The 16,986-nt window shown below is 38.3% G+C and overlaps 1 protein-coding gene across 7 annotated transcripts in view; it reads left to right on the top strand.

Annotated features, from left to right (window-relative positions):
- TAFA2 (TAFA chemokine like family member 2) overlaps positions 1 to 16,986 on the top strand; it is a 203,070-nt gene that overhangs the window by 164,609 nt on the left and 21,475 nt on the right. For all 7 annotated transcript variants that reach the window (XM_061348536.1, XM_061348532.1, XM_061348535.1 and 4 more), the window contains exons 3-4: positions 12,161 to 12,313; positions 13,331 to 13,455. In XM_061348536.1, the coding sequence (XP_061204520.1) occupies positions 12,161 to 12,313; positions 13,331 to 13,455 (278 nt within the window). The remainder of the gene's footprint in view (positions 1 to 12,160; positions 12,314 to 13,330; positions 13,456 to 16,986) is intronic.

The raw sequence follows: 16,986 nt of genomic DNA on the forward strand, positions 1-16,986 counted from the left end.
TCTCTTAACATACATGGGAGAGTCCAAAGCACTATGGGGAAGTCCCAGAAGGGAAGGGTGGAAAAGCAAAAACCCAATCAACAGTTACATAGTTTTTAATAAGGCAAGTGTGCATATATGTGCATGCAGTTTGTGGGAGGAATTTTCCAAGGGATAGATAATATTTTGGTGTAATTTACAGATTAAGTGAAAATGCATTACAGAGCAGCAAAATGGAATGTGATGCATTATAAAAATATATTACAGAGTTAAAGGAACTTCAAATCAGTACAGATACACCATTCTATCCAGTCATGACAATACAGAAAACAGAACAAAACAAAGCCAAAACAAATTCCTAAAGAAGGAAAATTGACACACCAACGAAAACTCTGTCTGTAAGAAGTGACTAGCCACACAGCCAAGCAAGCAAGCAAACAAACAAGCAGAAGTCTTGGAGAGGTTTAAAAATGCAGAATTTCAAAATTAAATTTTTTTTTATAAGTAAGTTATGTTAAATTTCATATTTTCTATGTGATGAATGCACACACACAAGTGAATGTAGAAAAGTACTTTCAAATTCTTATATTTTTATTTAAATACCTTTTCTAAAGGAACAAGTGCACAGGTGTGCATAGCTGCCTTTCTGTATAGAAGAGGTTTGCAGAGTGACTCTGTTTTCTGAATGTTATATTTGGAAACATCCTGCACAATGAGGATCTTGAAGTTGGCAGAATTTTTGGAAGTCTACCTTGACCTCACCGTGTGGTTTCTATCAGGACATCACTACAGTCCCAAAGTCCTGCTGTTATAGTGTGTATTCTAGGTTTGATCAGCTTAATAGTTCCTCAATACAGATATTAAACAATGCTCATGCGCATCCTTAAAAATATTTATTTGTGCTGCTTATCTGGAAGTCATTGCTTGCTCTTTACTCTTTTGTGGAATTTATTAGTTTCCAAATAATCTGTGGGGCTGTTGCTTTTCTAACCTTGAAGAATCTTAGCATGGAGTGAATAAGGGGTGCTGAGCATAAATTTTCAACAACAAAAGTGGAATAAAATACAAATATTTTGATGATGGAACTCATAGTGGCATTCAGGTGCTTAAATATTATTACTGTGATCTATTACCTAGATAAGTTTCTTCACCTTAATAAATAAATAAAAAAAAACTTCAGTTGTGAAAGCAAGGTTGTGCATAAGCCACTAGATGTGTGTTGAGATGGAAACAGAGCATAGGGATTCAGCTGCGTCCTTCTTTGGGCAAACCATTGTTGTCCTTCCCTACGCTTCAGCTGCTGTCTCCACAGAGCTCCTAAAGTCCACTGTGGTGCCTGAGCTATTTTCTAATAACCATGAGAAATCTGAAAGCAGGCCATTTAAAAGGACTAGTGAGTTTGCCTCTCCCTCTTGTTGTACTAATCCTATTTCATAGAGACTCCCATGCACAGCACTTTTCTTAAGACATTACTTCAGGTGAGGGTTGTATGCCAGGGGGTTATACAAATATGTAGGGGTAGAAAAAAAATTATTACCTTTTTTTCTTTCTTCTGCATCCCTGAGAACATGTTAATTTGTCATCTGGTTCAATGTGCCCTGAGACCAATTGGGTCATCTGGAAAGAAAAGAAAATTAACAATGAGAGTCATCTAAGGAAACAGGGGAAATGTATTCCCCATAATGGTGTAAGCTACAGTCTTCTGAAGCCCTGAGACTGAGGAAAAATGTGGGGGTTTTTGCATTCTGTCAGATGCTGAAGGCTGCTCTGGGACATGTGCTACTGCTTCTTGCTGAGTCGAGATATTTGGCAGAAGGCCCACAGACAGAGTAGGAGAGAATAAAAAGTCTTTGTGCCAAATGTTCTTTTGAGTGCCTGAGAGCTGGATTGGTCTTTTTTCTCTGTGAAATCATATAATTAGTAATCTCAAACCTCAGCCTGGTAATTTACAAAATGTCTGCACACTTTAATGTATCGTTTGTTTAACATGTTTGATAACAACCTCAGAGATACTGGGGCTTTTGACTTCTTCTGGTATTTATAAACTGTGCCTTGCCCTGGGTGTTTCTCTGCCAGCTCTACATAAGCTCATCTTGTGGATGGTGTCAGCCTGCAGCTGCTAGAGAAGAAACATGGGAAGCGTCTTGCCTTCAAAAAGCAAAGTGGCTCCATTTTGGGCCCATAAGGAAACAAGGAACCTTTGCTGCCGTCAGCATCCTCTCATCTGCTCCACTGCTCAGCAGAATAGGGTGGCTACGGTGGAGTGGCTCTTCTTTGAGCACCTGTGGCAGGAGGTGTGAGAGACCAAATGGGCTGGCTATAGCCAGGCAGCTGAGCTTGTCATGAGTACTGGGCAAACGTGCAGAAGCCTCTGCTCCTCCTCTTCCAGCAGGTGAACATATAAAGAGCTGCAAGATCCTGAAAGATCATTGTTTGTGACCTTGTCTGAGCCCTCTGTGGTTTTGTGAAGCTAGCGATCATCTGATTTCAAAACTGGAAGTGGGTCTAGGGAAGGCAGCACTCTAAGCTGAGAGGGGGTCATATGACAAAGAGGGAGTTACCCTTCAGGTTACCTGAAAATTAGTTGTGTTTTGAGTTCCTGTGTCTTTGGCTAAAAATTTGGTGTGAAGGCACCATTTGTAGCCATTGCCATAAAAAGGTTCTGACTTTTGTGAGAGACAAGTTAAACTTAACTGGAGTGAGACTACCTCACCCCTGCCAAAGGACTGATTGACTAAAATTCTCAGTAAGGCCAGGAGGCTAAAGTCAGTTGGCTGTGAGCTCTCCAGGTCCAAGGGATCCTACATGAAGTGCTCCATCTGTGGTTTTATGTTTGTAAAGATTGTGTGACCAGCTGGGACTGTGCCAACTTTCTGTGTTACTCCAGTCAGGCTTTTTCTGTCTCAGTGGAGATAACTCAAACCTTCAGCCCATTTCGGTGCATAGGTTTTGCTATGGGAATACCTGAAGCTTGATCTTACGGGGTCATTAGCGAGCTCTTCTCAGGGGAATGCTAGTTTTCTTTGATTTTTTTCCAAAAGGGAAAAAGTCTTCCCACACAGATGGCTAAAACTGGTGGTTGGCAGGCAAACGGATGAGATTTTCCTTTGGCGCTGTACAGAAAAGTATACTTGGAAATGTGACTGTGGCAAACCATACATTAGCTTGGTTTTTAAAGGCTACCAGAGATGCTGTCTGCCAGGTGTTGTCATATGAACTTTGCTTACCATCCTTCTCCCACGTGGACTATCCAGGCTAATTGCATGGTAGAGGCAACCCAATGAGAGGAGCTGGGCTGACATCTGCTAACAAGAATCACTTTTTTTATTGAAAATGCTTCTCTCAGAAGAGAAAATACCACATCGAAAGCAGGAAGGATAGAGAGGGCTGCAGTTAGCAGGATCTTTTGTGTATATGTTGCCTACAGGCAACACTGCAAAGATTATCAGTCCAAGCAATGAGCTCTGTTTTTTAACAATTCATCTGAGAACCTTCCCCAAGATGCAAGAGACATCAGAGTAAGAAAGAAATGAAAACCAATGCTGTACTTTTAAGGTAAACTGATTCTCCACAGGTATAAGTAGAGTGTAGTGAGTGATCTGTCTATTGGACTTTTTTAGTGCCCAAGGTGACCAAGTGACTTTTAATAGCTATAGCAGAGGTGCATGGAAATGTGAATGCAGTAAATAAGACTACAGTCCTGTCCATAAAGTGTGTTTGTAGTTCTTTGGGAAATATTAGCATGGCAAGCAGTTGTGCTCATCACAGCATTACCTGAATCAAGTGAAAAAAAAACGTCTGCATGGCCCATGCTGTCATCAAACAGGGCAACTGTTCTGCTTGACTCACTGCAGTGTTTTGGCATGTGTCTCTCTACAGCTATTGGTCTGCTGATGTAGATAGAGGTAGCCTGTCTAATATGAGTGGATTACCTTGACAGTCTGTGTACGTTTCTTAGAAGCAAAGGTTGAGGGTTAGATGTGACTTTGCCTACTGCTGCCTCTGTCTTCCTTGCCTTTTTTTCTTTTTTTTCCAAGTATTTCTAATGCTCACATCTCTTAAAGGTCAGTTAATGCAGCAGATGTGAGGCTGATGCAACTCCTTATCCCCAGTTTCTGCCAGTGGGGAGGCTGAGCATGTATGCTCTTCTTAGATACATATGGATGAACATATAGACTCACATATGGGCAGTACAAACAGAGCCAGCCACACAGATCAATGTATACAAACCAGAAGGCTTTTCCTGGCACCCATATTAATGCACACAGCAACCATACAGTGGATGGACCAATATTCTTTCCTGGCTGATTAGGACTGAAGTCTGCTAACAGAGGGAGATACATTTGTGTATACAAATACACAAAATGGATCACTCCAATAGCAGTTCTTAGACGCAGCCTGACTGGTAGCTGGTCTGAGGTGCCCCATATATGCAGTTGGTTTCACTTGGATTCACAAGCCCATGAGGTTTGTGATCCCAAGCCAGTTGCAGGTAATCAAATCTTTTAATCTATCTCCAGCTAGTCTGGTTTAAATTTCCCTAGCTTTCACACATACTCACTCAGAGAAGAGAGTTTACTCACAATAAAAGATAGATATGAGATTTAAGGAGAGTGGAGGCTAGCTTGGTGTGTTCAAGCACAAGCCTTAGCCAAGCAAGTGTACTGGTCAGTTGCTGTTTATACTTCACTGGCGTCTCTTACCCTGTCCACTTTATTGTTTTATGTTCCTTTCCCCTGGTCCTTCCACTAAGCATCCCACAATGAGTCTCAAAAGTTTCCACAAAATGTCTGAGGTCATATACTGCACAGTCTCAAAATTCTGCTCCTCCTTCATCTGATAACAGGTCCTAGATCCCTGTCTGCAGCACTCCCTTTAGTCTGCAAGGCTTTCTGGGGAGGCAGTTTCTTGTGTTGACTCACCTAGGTGGGTTTCACATGGGGCCCACAGGCTGGTTGCTCCCTGGGGATGGTGCTGGGATCACCAGGTCAGGGTGCTCTGTTGGAACTCACTAGGATGCTCCGGACTCCTCTGGACATCCAAGGCATTTGTGTTTAGTGAAGGGCCGTAATTAGGTGAGGGTTATTTAGCACATCCTCAGTTCTAGGTATTTGGAAAAAGGAGCATCAGGAGACATAGAGAGCTGCTTCTCATTACAGTAAATTCTCTCTTTAAAACTAAAATTTTAAAGAGAGAATTTACTGTTGGTTTTAGATGTGTACTACATCTAAACTATGTGAGTGTTTTAATATGCGTGGCATCAGTGGACTAGATAGCTAAATAAGGTTTTAAATAGCCATGTGAAATGTAATGATAGTGTAGAATTACCATTTTTTCCTGCTAATTCTGTAGTGCAACCCCTTGTATCATCTGGAAAATAAAGCAGCATGAGTATCTTTCCTGAAATGCAACACAAACTGTGCCATGCCTCATTGTCACCATTGAGGACACAGGAGTTACTGCTGTGTCTGCAATTGATTTTTCAGTTCACTGGCCAAAAAAAAACCACCCCAAACCAAACCCAACAATCAAACACAAAAAAAACCCACAAAAGAAACAAACCTTAAGTAAGGGCTTTTTCCAAATAAAATAAATTTTGCTTTGTTTTGAGTTTTTACAGTTTTAAGAATCTCTGGTTTGTCATAACAATAAAAAATGCTGTATTAAAATAAGATTAAGAAAACGTGGAGACAATTTATCTCCACCCCCCCCGCCCCCCAGCATTTGTGCTTTTAGGTCCAAAGTGTAACCACATTTTATTAGATTTCAAAAACAATTTCACTGCTTGAATACTGAACTTTTAGTAAATGCACTGTTTGATGAAAAACAGGACAGCTGTTATGATGGTTTAAAACATAGAATCATAGAATAGTTAGGGTTGGAAAGGACCTTAAGATCATCAAGTTCCAACCCCCCTGCCACGGGCAGGGACACCTCGCCCTAAACCATATTACCCAAGGCCTCGTCCAACCTAGCCTTGAACACTGCCAGGGATGAAGCATTCACAACCTCCCTGAACAACCTATTCCAGTGCCTCACTACCTTAACAGGAAATAATTTCCTCCTTATATCCAATCTAAACTTCCCCTGTTTAAATTTTAACCCATTACCCCTTGTCCTAACTGAATTCGTCATACTTTTCAGTCACGGAGACTAGACTATATATCATCATTTTCTCAATCACTCTAATAGGTGCTACATTTGCAATCATCGGAATAAATATTTCAGTTGCAAACCCAGACATCGCCTTCATTGAAAATAGAGAATTCCATTTTGTCATTGAAGTTGTGATCCAAAACCACTGATCAAACCAGCCCACTGATTTCAAAGGGATTTGAATCCGATCTTTAAATGTTATGTTCAGTAGGATTCCTCTCAATGTGTGTCCATCACTGCTTCTTTGGGAGTCAGTGGCTTGGTGCATGCCGTATACTGTAACTAGTATAGGAGATGCCTCTGCTTTCCCTGATCTCAACTGCCAGCTCTCCCTCTGGCCCATGGAGCTGAAATGAAAGTGTGCTTTGCTTTGTGTTCATACAAGCAAACTGAAGCTCGTGTTCCCAAAACGTTGTCTGCTTTTTTTTCCTCAGTTACTCTAATGACTGGTCAAGTGAAAGGTTTTATGTTTAACAAAAAGCTTCACATTGCTTATGTTCTTAGCTACACAGCTGGAGCAATATCAGCACAGTTGCAGATAAAATATGAATAGACTAAGTTTTTCTGTACCAGGTGATAGGTAGATATAACAGAATATACTAAAAAGAAAAAGGAATTAATTGAATGAAGGAACTGTACAGTCTATTTCTTTTGATATATCTGATGTTTAAACAGAAAACATATGGAAATCCTGGTTTAGCTGTGGTTGTATAAGATTTTGATTATTTAGATGTGGCAACTACTAACACTTACTGAGCTATTGCAAGATGCAGCAATACTGTACGAGTGTGTTCTTGTGTGTGAGAAATTTTGCAAGTTTATTTGTGTCCTCACTATCTACAGTGACAAACTGAGACTGATATGACATATTGAAATTGATGAAGTGTAGCAGAAACATAAGCTACATTTCTTTTCCATGTCAATCAGTATGAACAAAGCCAATAAATAGACTATGTGAACAAGAAAACCCACTTTTTTCCTGGACACTTAAGAGTAGGGCAGTGATTTAGAGCCTAATCTGGAAAATGTTATGTTATAAACACTAATTTTATTTATTTGATATCAACAACCTACCTCTGTTTAATCACTTGTTTCAATACTGTGGTATAGAATAGTGACAGATCACTCAGGGAAACAGATGAAGCAGGTTGATAATCTGCTGAAGTATTGTTTCTTTTTCCTTGCAGATAGTTATTAAAAAAAGTAATTCCATTATAGTCCTTAATGCAATTACTCATGTGGATATGGTTTACATGAATAAAAACTACTTATGTGCCTACTTTGAAAGACTGGGTTACTATAGTATTCATATGGAACATCTTCAAATTATACCCAAGATGACAAAAAGGCAAAAGACTGTATAATATTAGATGTAATATGGATTGAAACTCATGGTTTAGAGTAATTGCCAATCCTCTCCTTCTTGCTGATCTGTTGCTTCTTGTTTCAGCTAAAGCTTTGTTTTTGCGAAAAGCTTTAAAACCCACACAGACATAATCAGACAAAACTTTGCACACTTTACATAGTCTCTCTGATCTTGGAGGAATTATCTGCAAGAGAATAAAATACATTTATTTCAGGTAAGAGTGCAGAGATGCAATGCCTGTAAGCCAATGTAGGAGCTAGTTTCCACAGCAGTAATCACGTATCTGAGGCTGCCTGCTCCTGCCGCTTCCTTATGGCTGAAACTGATTCTCACTAGTCTCTACACCCAGGTGTGAAGATAAGCCTGCAGAGAACTAACACTACCACAAAAAATACATTATATATATATATAGTATATATATATATATATATATATACACATATTATTCTGCTGGTCTGTGTCCCTGGTTTACTGTCGTTATCATCAAATGAGAATGTTCATGTAAACAAGGGATGAAGGAGGGTGTGAAAAGGGACAAGGGATCTTTTTCTTTCAATAGATGTTAGAGATTAAATGAGTTTAGCTGCATCACCCAGTTGTGGTAGTGTCTTTGCAGAGAGCATATACTAGCGCCTTGGTGGTGTTTGGTTGGTTGGGGTTTTTTATACTGTTTGTATGTAGCTACTGTAATCTAGTCCATGGCAGCATGATTTCTTCTTTCTTTGTTAATGGCCAGTGTATGTGTTAGTGCATGGCTTGTGCAACTTACAAGAAAGAAAAGAATCATATGGTTGAGAAGATGGGTATCAGAACTGAACACCAATGTTTGAGTGGTGGGGCTAGGAAATAGCAATGATAACAAACAATGGAATTCAGAAGACTTTCCTTGATTTAATGCTAGGTTTGTGCATAACTTAGAAGCCAGATTCAGCGTAAAAATATGACTGAAATGTCATTCACCTGATTAAAAAAAAAAAAGTTGCCATGAAGGGACAAGAACAGGTAGAATTTGTATATAGTTAAAGGTCTTTCCTGTGTATGTTTATACATAGTCTTTAAGTGCAATTTTACGTAGACTGAAAAATAATAATTACTTAGCTTTATTTTTTTCCAGGATCATGATTATGAACATTTAAGTTTTTGTTGTACCACTAGCATACTGATTTATGGGATAACTATTGATGATTTCACTACATGAAAAATGATATAAAAGTGTCAGGTTAATTACAGGATATACCACTAATGGGTGAGATATGGTTATGTCTATTTTCCTAGTTATGCACTCATAATACAGTGTTACATCTTCCGGAACATAATATATACATATGTTATGTTATGCATAATCATCAGTAAAACTTCACAATCTATATACATAGATATCGCTTTCTGTAGTCCTTCACATGGATTTCAGGAAGGATTACTTGCAATAGTAGAGCATGAAGGACTGAGTGTTTGCAGTGATTTTGAATAATGAATTTCTGTAGAATTCCAGAAATGTCATTTAGTTCCTCAAACGTTTTCTGCAAAGCAAGCAGCATACTTGGAAGACTGTACTAGGAGAAAAAAACAAAACCAAAATGTGTATCTCCTGAAGTACCATCCTTCTTTCAGGGAATGATTCAGTGGCTTAATGAGGTTAATTTGTATTAGGTCGTGGGAAATCCTTTATCTACTGTACAGAGGCTTACATTTCACATGAATGTGACAGATACTGTACTTACTGCCCTGGAACTTAATTATTTGATAACATAAGGAGCTAAAATCCCTACACTTCCTCTCAAGGAATATTCTTTTCATACTCTACATGGTAGATAGAAACTAGAGGATGGTTGGCCTAGATTTTCAGTGCTTGAAATATCTTTGTATACTTTTCTAAGTAGTTTTAGTTTTATACCAAAAATTTCAAAGCAGCTTTGTTAAAGATTCTCCAAATACTATCAATAGTATGTGATTATTTTTTTGTTCTCTACCAGTTTTCACATCTTTTCATCCTTTGAGATCCTTTCCTGTATAGTACATGAATGTGACTGTTTAATTTAATTTCACTCATTTTCCATAAAAGTCTTAAAATGCCTGATATTCTCCCCCTAATTACTACAAAACAATTCTTTTAAAAGTTTTGTTTCAGTGTGAACTTTTCCCTCACAGAATTTTGCAACAGCTCTTTTCACTGGTTTCCATTCCAGGTGACTCTTGGCACACATTTTACTTAGCAGGCATGACATTTCTGTAGACCTGGTAGAGCAGTGTAAAGCTATTTAATAGGAGAGTGAGGAGGCAAAATTTCAGGATCAGTGATATGCATCGAAATACAAATAATAACTGAAAACTAATGTAGTGAAAAATTATATGGGACAAAGTTCATCTCTTACCACTAAATGTACTTTCTTTTGTAGATTGTTTGGGTTTTTTATGTCATTTCCTATAATATATGTTAGTGAATTTCTTTTAGCATGTGTAGGTATAAGAGATGTAATTGCCTATCAAAATAAAAATTGATGTGAAATTACAAAAGCAGCATGTGTTTGTTCTACTATATATTATATATTCAAAATATATCCTAGAATATATTTTTGCTATATTCACAAAAAAAAAAACAACAACCCACCCCAATCTTACAACTGCTTTAGTAAGAAAAATTAATATATTTTTTAAATTGTCTTATTGGCATGTATACCACTGAAATAGCTTGGAAGATAATTAAAAGTAAAGGTATGAAAATATCACAGATTGCAAAGTACAGGCAGGTAGTATGAATTGCTTTCCTCATCCTTTCTTGAATTAGAAATAATAAATAGTTAAAAAAACAAAGCAAAGAGATTTTAAGCAAAAAAAATCCTCTTAGATTTCTGATTTTTATGTGAAATTTCAGCATATTGCAGAATGATGGATCATGGACTAGTTGTTCACATTGTGTTATTTCAGCTGTAGTGCAGCATGATGTGGTGGAGTATAATGTAACCTAACAAAGTACGATGCTGTGAATGATCACAAAGATCAGACTTTTCAGTGGACTTTGTTCTACTGAAAATTGCCTGAATGAAATGTTTAGTAGTCTACGCTTTGTTGATGGAATACCTTGCTGCTGCCAGTTGTTTTTGCCTCTAGGCACATTCTTGGGGTCCATAGCCTACATCAAGTTTGTTTTTCCTTCTTCAGGTCTTTTGGGAACTGATATTGTGCAATAGTAACTAAATGCAATCAGAGATCAATGTTTGCTTGAAAGCTTGCTAGTACAGCTTTCTCATGGAAGCTTCTGTTTTATTATTTGGAATACAAAAGGTAGCTGCTTTGCATAAAGCATACAAAAAGTTTAACAGCAGCGGAAATAGAGAACTAAAGGGTACTCTTAAAGCATGTATATGCATAATTAATATTCCTTCCTATCAAGGTTGTAGGTCAACACCAGCTAAAAGTTCAGATTTTTCAGTTCTTAAAAGGGGCCTATAAGAAACATGGTGAGAGACTTTTTAGCAGGGCCTGTTGTGATAGGATGAGGGGTAATGGTTATAAACTAAAAGAGGGGAGATTCAGGCTGGATGTGAGGAAAACGTTTTTTATGATGAAGGTGGTAAAACTGGAACAGGCTGCCCAGAGAGGTGGGGAATGCACCACCCTGGAGACATTCAGGGCCAGGCTGGATGTGGTTCTGAGCAATCTGATCTAGTTGAAGATGTCCCTGTTCATTGCAGGGTGGTTGGACTAGATGACTGTTCAAGGTCCTTGTCAAACCAAACTATTCTATGATTCCATAATTCTATGATTCTTTCTGATGGAAATGAGCTAACCCTAGAAATACCTGATCTTGTATCAGTAACCACTGTAAGTTTAGTTAAAATTACTTTTTTTGAACTACAGATCTTTTGGTAGCTGGATGCTGAAACAGGAAGTGTAGTTTAGTAAGCTTTCCTCTTAACAAGTTGTTCTTCTCATAGGGTTCCAGTAGCACGGTCCTGGTGATCCGTTAGAGGAACATGGGTGAGGGTGATGTTTACTGGATAGGGGGTAATGAAAATTGTCCTATTGCCTCTTGTGTTTGAAAACCTCGGTTCCCCATGTTCCCAGACTTTGCAGTGTCAGGCAAAAATCAAATGTGACTCTTTAGATTTTATTTCTGGGTTTTGTTTGAGGGCTGTCCCTCTATCCTGCCAGTTCTTCTCTTTTCATCTGTATGAAGGTTTTGGGATATCATACTGAAAACTGCTTCTGCCCTGGACATAAACTCTGGAGACATAGATTCTGAAAAACTGTGCATGCATGGGTGTTTCAACATTGAAACACTTCCATTTCAAAGTTTCTCCCTAAAGGTGAAAAAAAAAAATCTTGGTAGAGTTATACAGCAGTTTATGGGAGTCCAGAAATTAACATATTTTCTAGGTTAGTTTTATGTTTCTGCTTCCTGATTCACTGGAACTGTCCCATATGAAGCCTTCTCCAATTGTTTGAATTTAGCCAGTGTTTTCTGCATGAGATGGTTATACTACATTTGTAAAAGAAATCAACTTCACATTCTAGTGTCAGTAACATTTTAATTCTAGTTTCATGCATGGCAGATTGCCTTACAGAACCATGTGTAATGCATTTCTAATTAAAAAACCCTGAAGTAGTATGATGCTACCTCACAATGTTGTCAAATTGCTCATCATCTTATTTTCACAGCTCACCATGTTAAAACCGGGACCTGTGAAGTGGTGGCACTCCACAGATGTTGCAATAAGAACAAGATAGAAGAAAGATCACAGACAGTGAAGTGCTCCTGCTTCCCTGGGCAGGTAGCAGGTACCACCCGGGCAGCTCCTTCTTGTGTTGATGGTGCGACTATTTCTATTGCTTCCTTTTGCTGCATGTTCCTAGGGGATTTTGCTGGCTTAATTTCATCAGTGATAACCACTCCATTGCATTTAACTGTTTAAAATAAGAGTAGAAATGCTGCTGCGTTTTGAAGGGCATGCCCAAGGTGAATGAGAAGAAGATGGGAAAAAGGAATTATTTGCTATTACTCTGTGGAAATGCTAAGCAAAATTATCAGGTGCTGGTGAAAGAGACTTCTTGAGATGCTAAATTTGATCTATCTAACAGAGTGCCCTAGGAGTTGCATGAAATTCTCTTAATTAAAAGTGTTTATGCAAATCTATATGAGCATATAATTTTCATGTGTTGCAGTCTTACATTTTATTTATATTTTTATTTTTATTATAGAGGAACAAACAAGCAAACAAACAGAGAACAGTTCTGGCTTTTTTTTCGTCTTTCTAGACCAACATTATTTTTCCTATTCACAGTGCAATATTAATGTTCTCTTAACAAATCTGGCATAGGCTCGTATGTTTTATTTGGGAATATAGTAGCTGATTTTTCAGCAGGATGGATTCACTCATTACATGATATCTTTACTGTTGACGTGTTTTTGGCTGTCAGAGAAGCTGTAAATATGTCATCATTGAGGAATAATTCTAAGAAGGCTATGCTAGACTATATAGTAGATCAGGCAAAATGCAGTAACTCCAAAGAAGAGATTGTACTTCAAACTTTGAATCTGACTGAACAAATAAAAAGGAGGGCTGAAAAAAAATTGCTTTGAAATTAGTTCCTGAACTGCAGTAAATTAGAAAGAGAAACATAGTAAAGAGATTGACTTCAAAGCACATAGCACCTTGTACAAATTGAGACCTAATTTCTTATGAAGATTCTGACTTGGCTGAAAAATCACAAACTAGCTGTTAGTCAACACATTTCTAACATTTTCCTGAAAAATAAATGTTGCAACACAGTGACATTAAAGTGTTCATTTCAGCAACATGCAAACGTGTTTGTTTTCCTTTCTTGTAGCTTCAATAGTGGAGCAGAAATGGTGGTGCCACATGCAACCATGTCTTGAAGGGGAGGAATGTAAAGTTCTTCCAGATCGTAAGGGATGGAGCTGTTCCTCTGGGAATAAAGTGAAAACAACTAGGGTAGGTATGATACCAACCTGACATGTTACCAACAAGTTAAAAAAAAGTGCACAGGAAATTTGGTGCACAGAGAAGACATGAATTGGGAAGACTAAAGAAGTGTGGGAAGAGTCATACTGGGATTGGACTTCCTGGTCCTGCGCGCTTTTCTCGGCCTACTTTGCAATTGCTTGAACATGGTAAGCAGTGTGCCAGACCTTCTCAGGTAAGCAGAGGAGATAGTAGAGTTGACTTCTTCTTCAACTACCAGTAAAGATCAAACGTGTTATAGTATGATATGCATTTATCTTTGAAACCAGTTGTACAAAGTCTGTACACCTTGCTAACTCTTCATTTACAGTATAGCAAACAAGTGCATTTTTATCAATAACATCGATTTACCATGTTTCTACATAGAAGCTTCTGAGTATGGTAAGTATTGGGTGCATCACTACAGTACAGTCTTCTGGTTCCTTCTGTCTTGTATGACTGGGATTTAAAATTTTGATGGTTCCTTTTCTCCAATTGACACATTTTATATTATCGGTTCAAAATTACATTAACAGAAATACATGTAACATTCATCATATACAATGCCTGAAAGCAAAATAAAAGTGCTGTCATCTCTGCTTTTTAATGGGTAAGAGAAACAGGGGAATTACAAATTCTTCACATAAGCATTAAGCACTCAAACTTCCTAAAAATATGGTGTTCTATCTCTATAGAATCATAGACTAGTTAGGGTTGGAAAAGACCTTAAGATCATCAAGTTCCAACCCCCCTGCCATGGGCGGGGACACCTCACACTAAACCATGTCACCTAAGGCTCGTGTCTAACCTGACCTTGAACACCACCACAACTTCCCTGGGCAACCCATTCCAGTGCCTCACCACCCTTACAGTAAAGAGCTTCTTCCTTATATCCAATCTAAACTTCCCCTGTTTAAGTTTTAACCCATTACCCCTTGTACTATCGCTACAGTCCCTAATGAAGAGTCCCTCCCCAGCATCCCTATAGGCCCCCTTCAGATACTGGAAGGCTGCTCTGAGGTCTCCACGCAGCCTTCTCTTCTCCAGGCTGAACAGCCCCAACTTTCTCAGCCCGTCTTCATACGGGAGGTGCTTCTGTCCCCTGATCATCCTCGTGGCCCTCCTCTGGACTTGTTCCAACAGTTCCATGTCCTTTTTTATGCTGAGGACACCAGAACTGCACACAATACTCCTGGTGAGGTCTCATGAGAGCAGAGTTATAGGCGCAGGGTCACCTTCTTCTGGTCATTATCCTTTTGATGTAGCCCAGGGTAAGGTTGGCTTTCTGGGCTGCAAGTGCACACTGAAGCTGGCTCATGTAGAGTCAGCAGAGTTCTTCATCAATATAAAACAGATTAAAATGCACTCTGAAGACATACACGTGTGTGTAAGCATGAACACCTGCACCCCATCACGCATATTGATGACTGGTTTTGCTTGTATTTATTAATTGTTTGCAGTGTCAGGCCATAATTAGCTAGTGTGGTATTTACCCTATGCAGGTGTTTGTGTGTCCATGCTGTTTTATTGCAGTCTTCCTTGCAGAGGCACTAAATTTCTGGTACGCTTTGGTTGTAGTGAAATGTAGTGTGTGCTGAATGGATTATATTCCTTCTATTCCACAGAGAGCTCTACATGTCTCCTTTTCTGCATGTACAAGTCTTTAAATCATTTTGACATTCTTTGAAGGAAGGATACTTCCTAAATGTTTGATATACAATTCCACTCTTGCATCCTTTCTCAGATGTGTTTCTTCTGAAGCTAACCTTGCTTGAATGCTGCCCACACTTAACTTTGTACATACCAATGGAAATCTGATTATACACATGTAAAATGTGTGCACATGCATAATATAAACAAAAAGAACTAGATAGAACTTAAAAATAGCAATAGAAATAGAAAAAAGTAATATGTGTGTGCTTTGAAACATTTCCTGGCTAGTATTACATGGCACTATTACTGTAAAAGAATGCATGCCATTTTATATATATTGTGAGCATTTAACAAGCAGTAAGTAAAAATTTGTGTCTGGATTACATTTGCATAGGAAAAAAGAGGTCACAAAAGGGAAAAACACTAATTAAAATCACCTTGAGGAGATTTCTTCCTAACATTTTGTCAGAAGATAGGTTTTCCTTATTGGTCAAGATTATGAAGTTCTGTCCACTGTGAGGTTGTGAGGAATCCACAGAAGCTAAAGACTCTTGTTCTCAAGGGTTTATGCCTCTGTTGCATACTCGTAGGTCTGTTTTTTTTCAGGAGTTGGACTTTTCTTGTCCTCCATGGATGGCAGCAATCCTCAGGACTCATCTCGTGCATCATTAGGAGTGATGCTAAGAAAAAGCCAGACCTTTTCTATATTGGCCATCATATGTGCTGATTCAGTACTATGGCTACTATAACCTGCTTGAAGACCTACCACCCACTAAAAGGAAAAAACTAATCGCCTTACAATCCCCAGTATTTGTCCTGCCTTCTAGTTTGTTCAGATACTATATGTTGTGCCTTTCTTTATTCATTTCCCACACAGCTGCAAAGCTGTTTTGAGACAATAGCAAACTGGAATTCAAATTTATGACTAAAAGTTGGTCTAAGCTGTTGAAACCAGGTGGCAGGTGAATGAAGGTCTCTGTCTTTCCAGGTTTTGCCAGATTTTAATAGACATAATTCAGGTGCCCAGAAAAATATAGATTGCTGTTGGAAATGTGAGTGCTTCTTTGTGTTAAGAGAATAGCATATTATAAAAAAACAACTACTTTTCCCTAACATGTAGTAAGTACAATATTTTTGTAGCTCCTCTTTCTGCTCCCCAAAGTCTATACATGTAAAAGGAAAAACTCTAAAGTGCTCTGTGGTTTTAAAACCACTTTTGAGAAAAATGAAAAGAACTGTACAGAGAGTCGGTATTAAGAAGTAACGAATAATAAGTTTCTGATTTTCAAATGAAATAACCCATATGTGATTATCATGTATAATGTAAAAGCATAAAGAAACAAAAGGAACTGAACAGCCTTGGTGATGTAAGTATATCGCAGAAGAGCCTTGTGAAGAATTTACTGAAAGGTCTAAGAAAGTCTATATTCACCTCAAAGCATTTTCTGTAAGTTTGCATCCTTTATGTGCAGAAAAAGTAACCCAATTAACCGCTGAAGTACTATCCTGTCTTCTACAGGATACTGAGTTCAAAAGCAGCACCTACATTTCCACATCTTGGGCTGTTACTAATTAAGTATTACATTAGAGATAAAACCAGTGGAGGTAGGAGGTTTTTTGCTAGTCCACCTCTGTAAGCATATTTAACAACACTATTGTAAAAAATGATGATACCAAATTCTTAATACCTATGGTATCAGTCACTAAGCAAAAAAGTCAAGTGAATAATGAGAGAAAACCAATTGATTTTTAAAAATGTGGTCTACTTGATATTTTGCACTTTATTCAGACATGGGGATCTAATAAGGTAATGCATGAATAATGAATTAGAAATAGCATGAATGGTATGGTACTCAGAATTCAAATGTT

This window comes from Neopsephotus bourkii, unplaced genomic scaffold (assembly GCF_033783945.1).
Source record: "Neopsephotus bourkii isolate Nb327-2 ecotype Australia unplaced genomic scaffold, CSIRO-AGI_Nbou_v1 NB_359, whole genome shotgun sequence".
Taxonomy (NCBI): Eukaryota; Metazoa; Chordata; class Aves; order Psittaciformes; family Psittacidae; genus Neopsephotus; species Neopsephotus bourkii.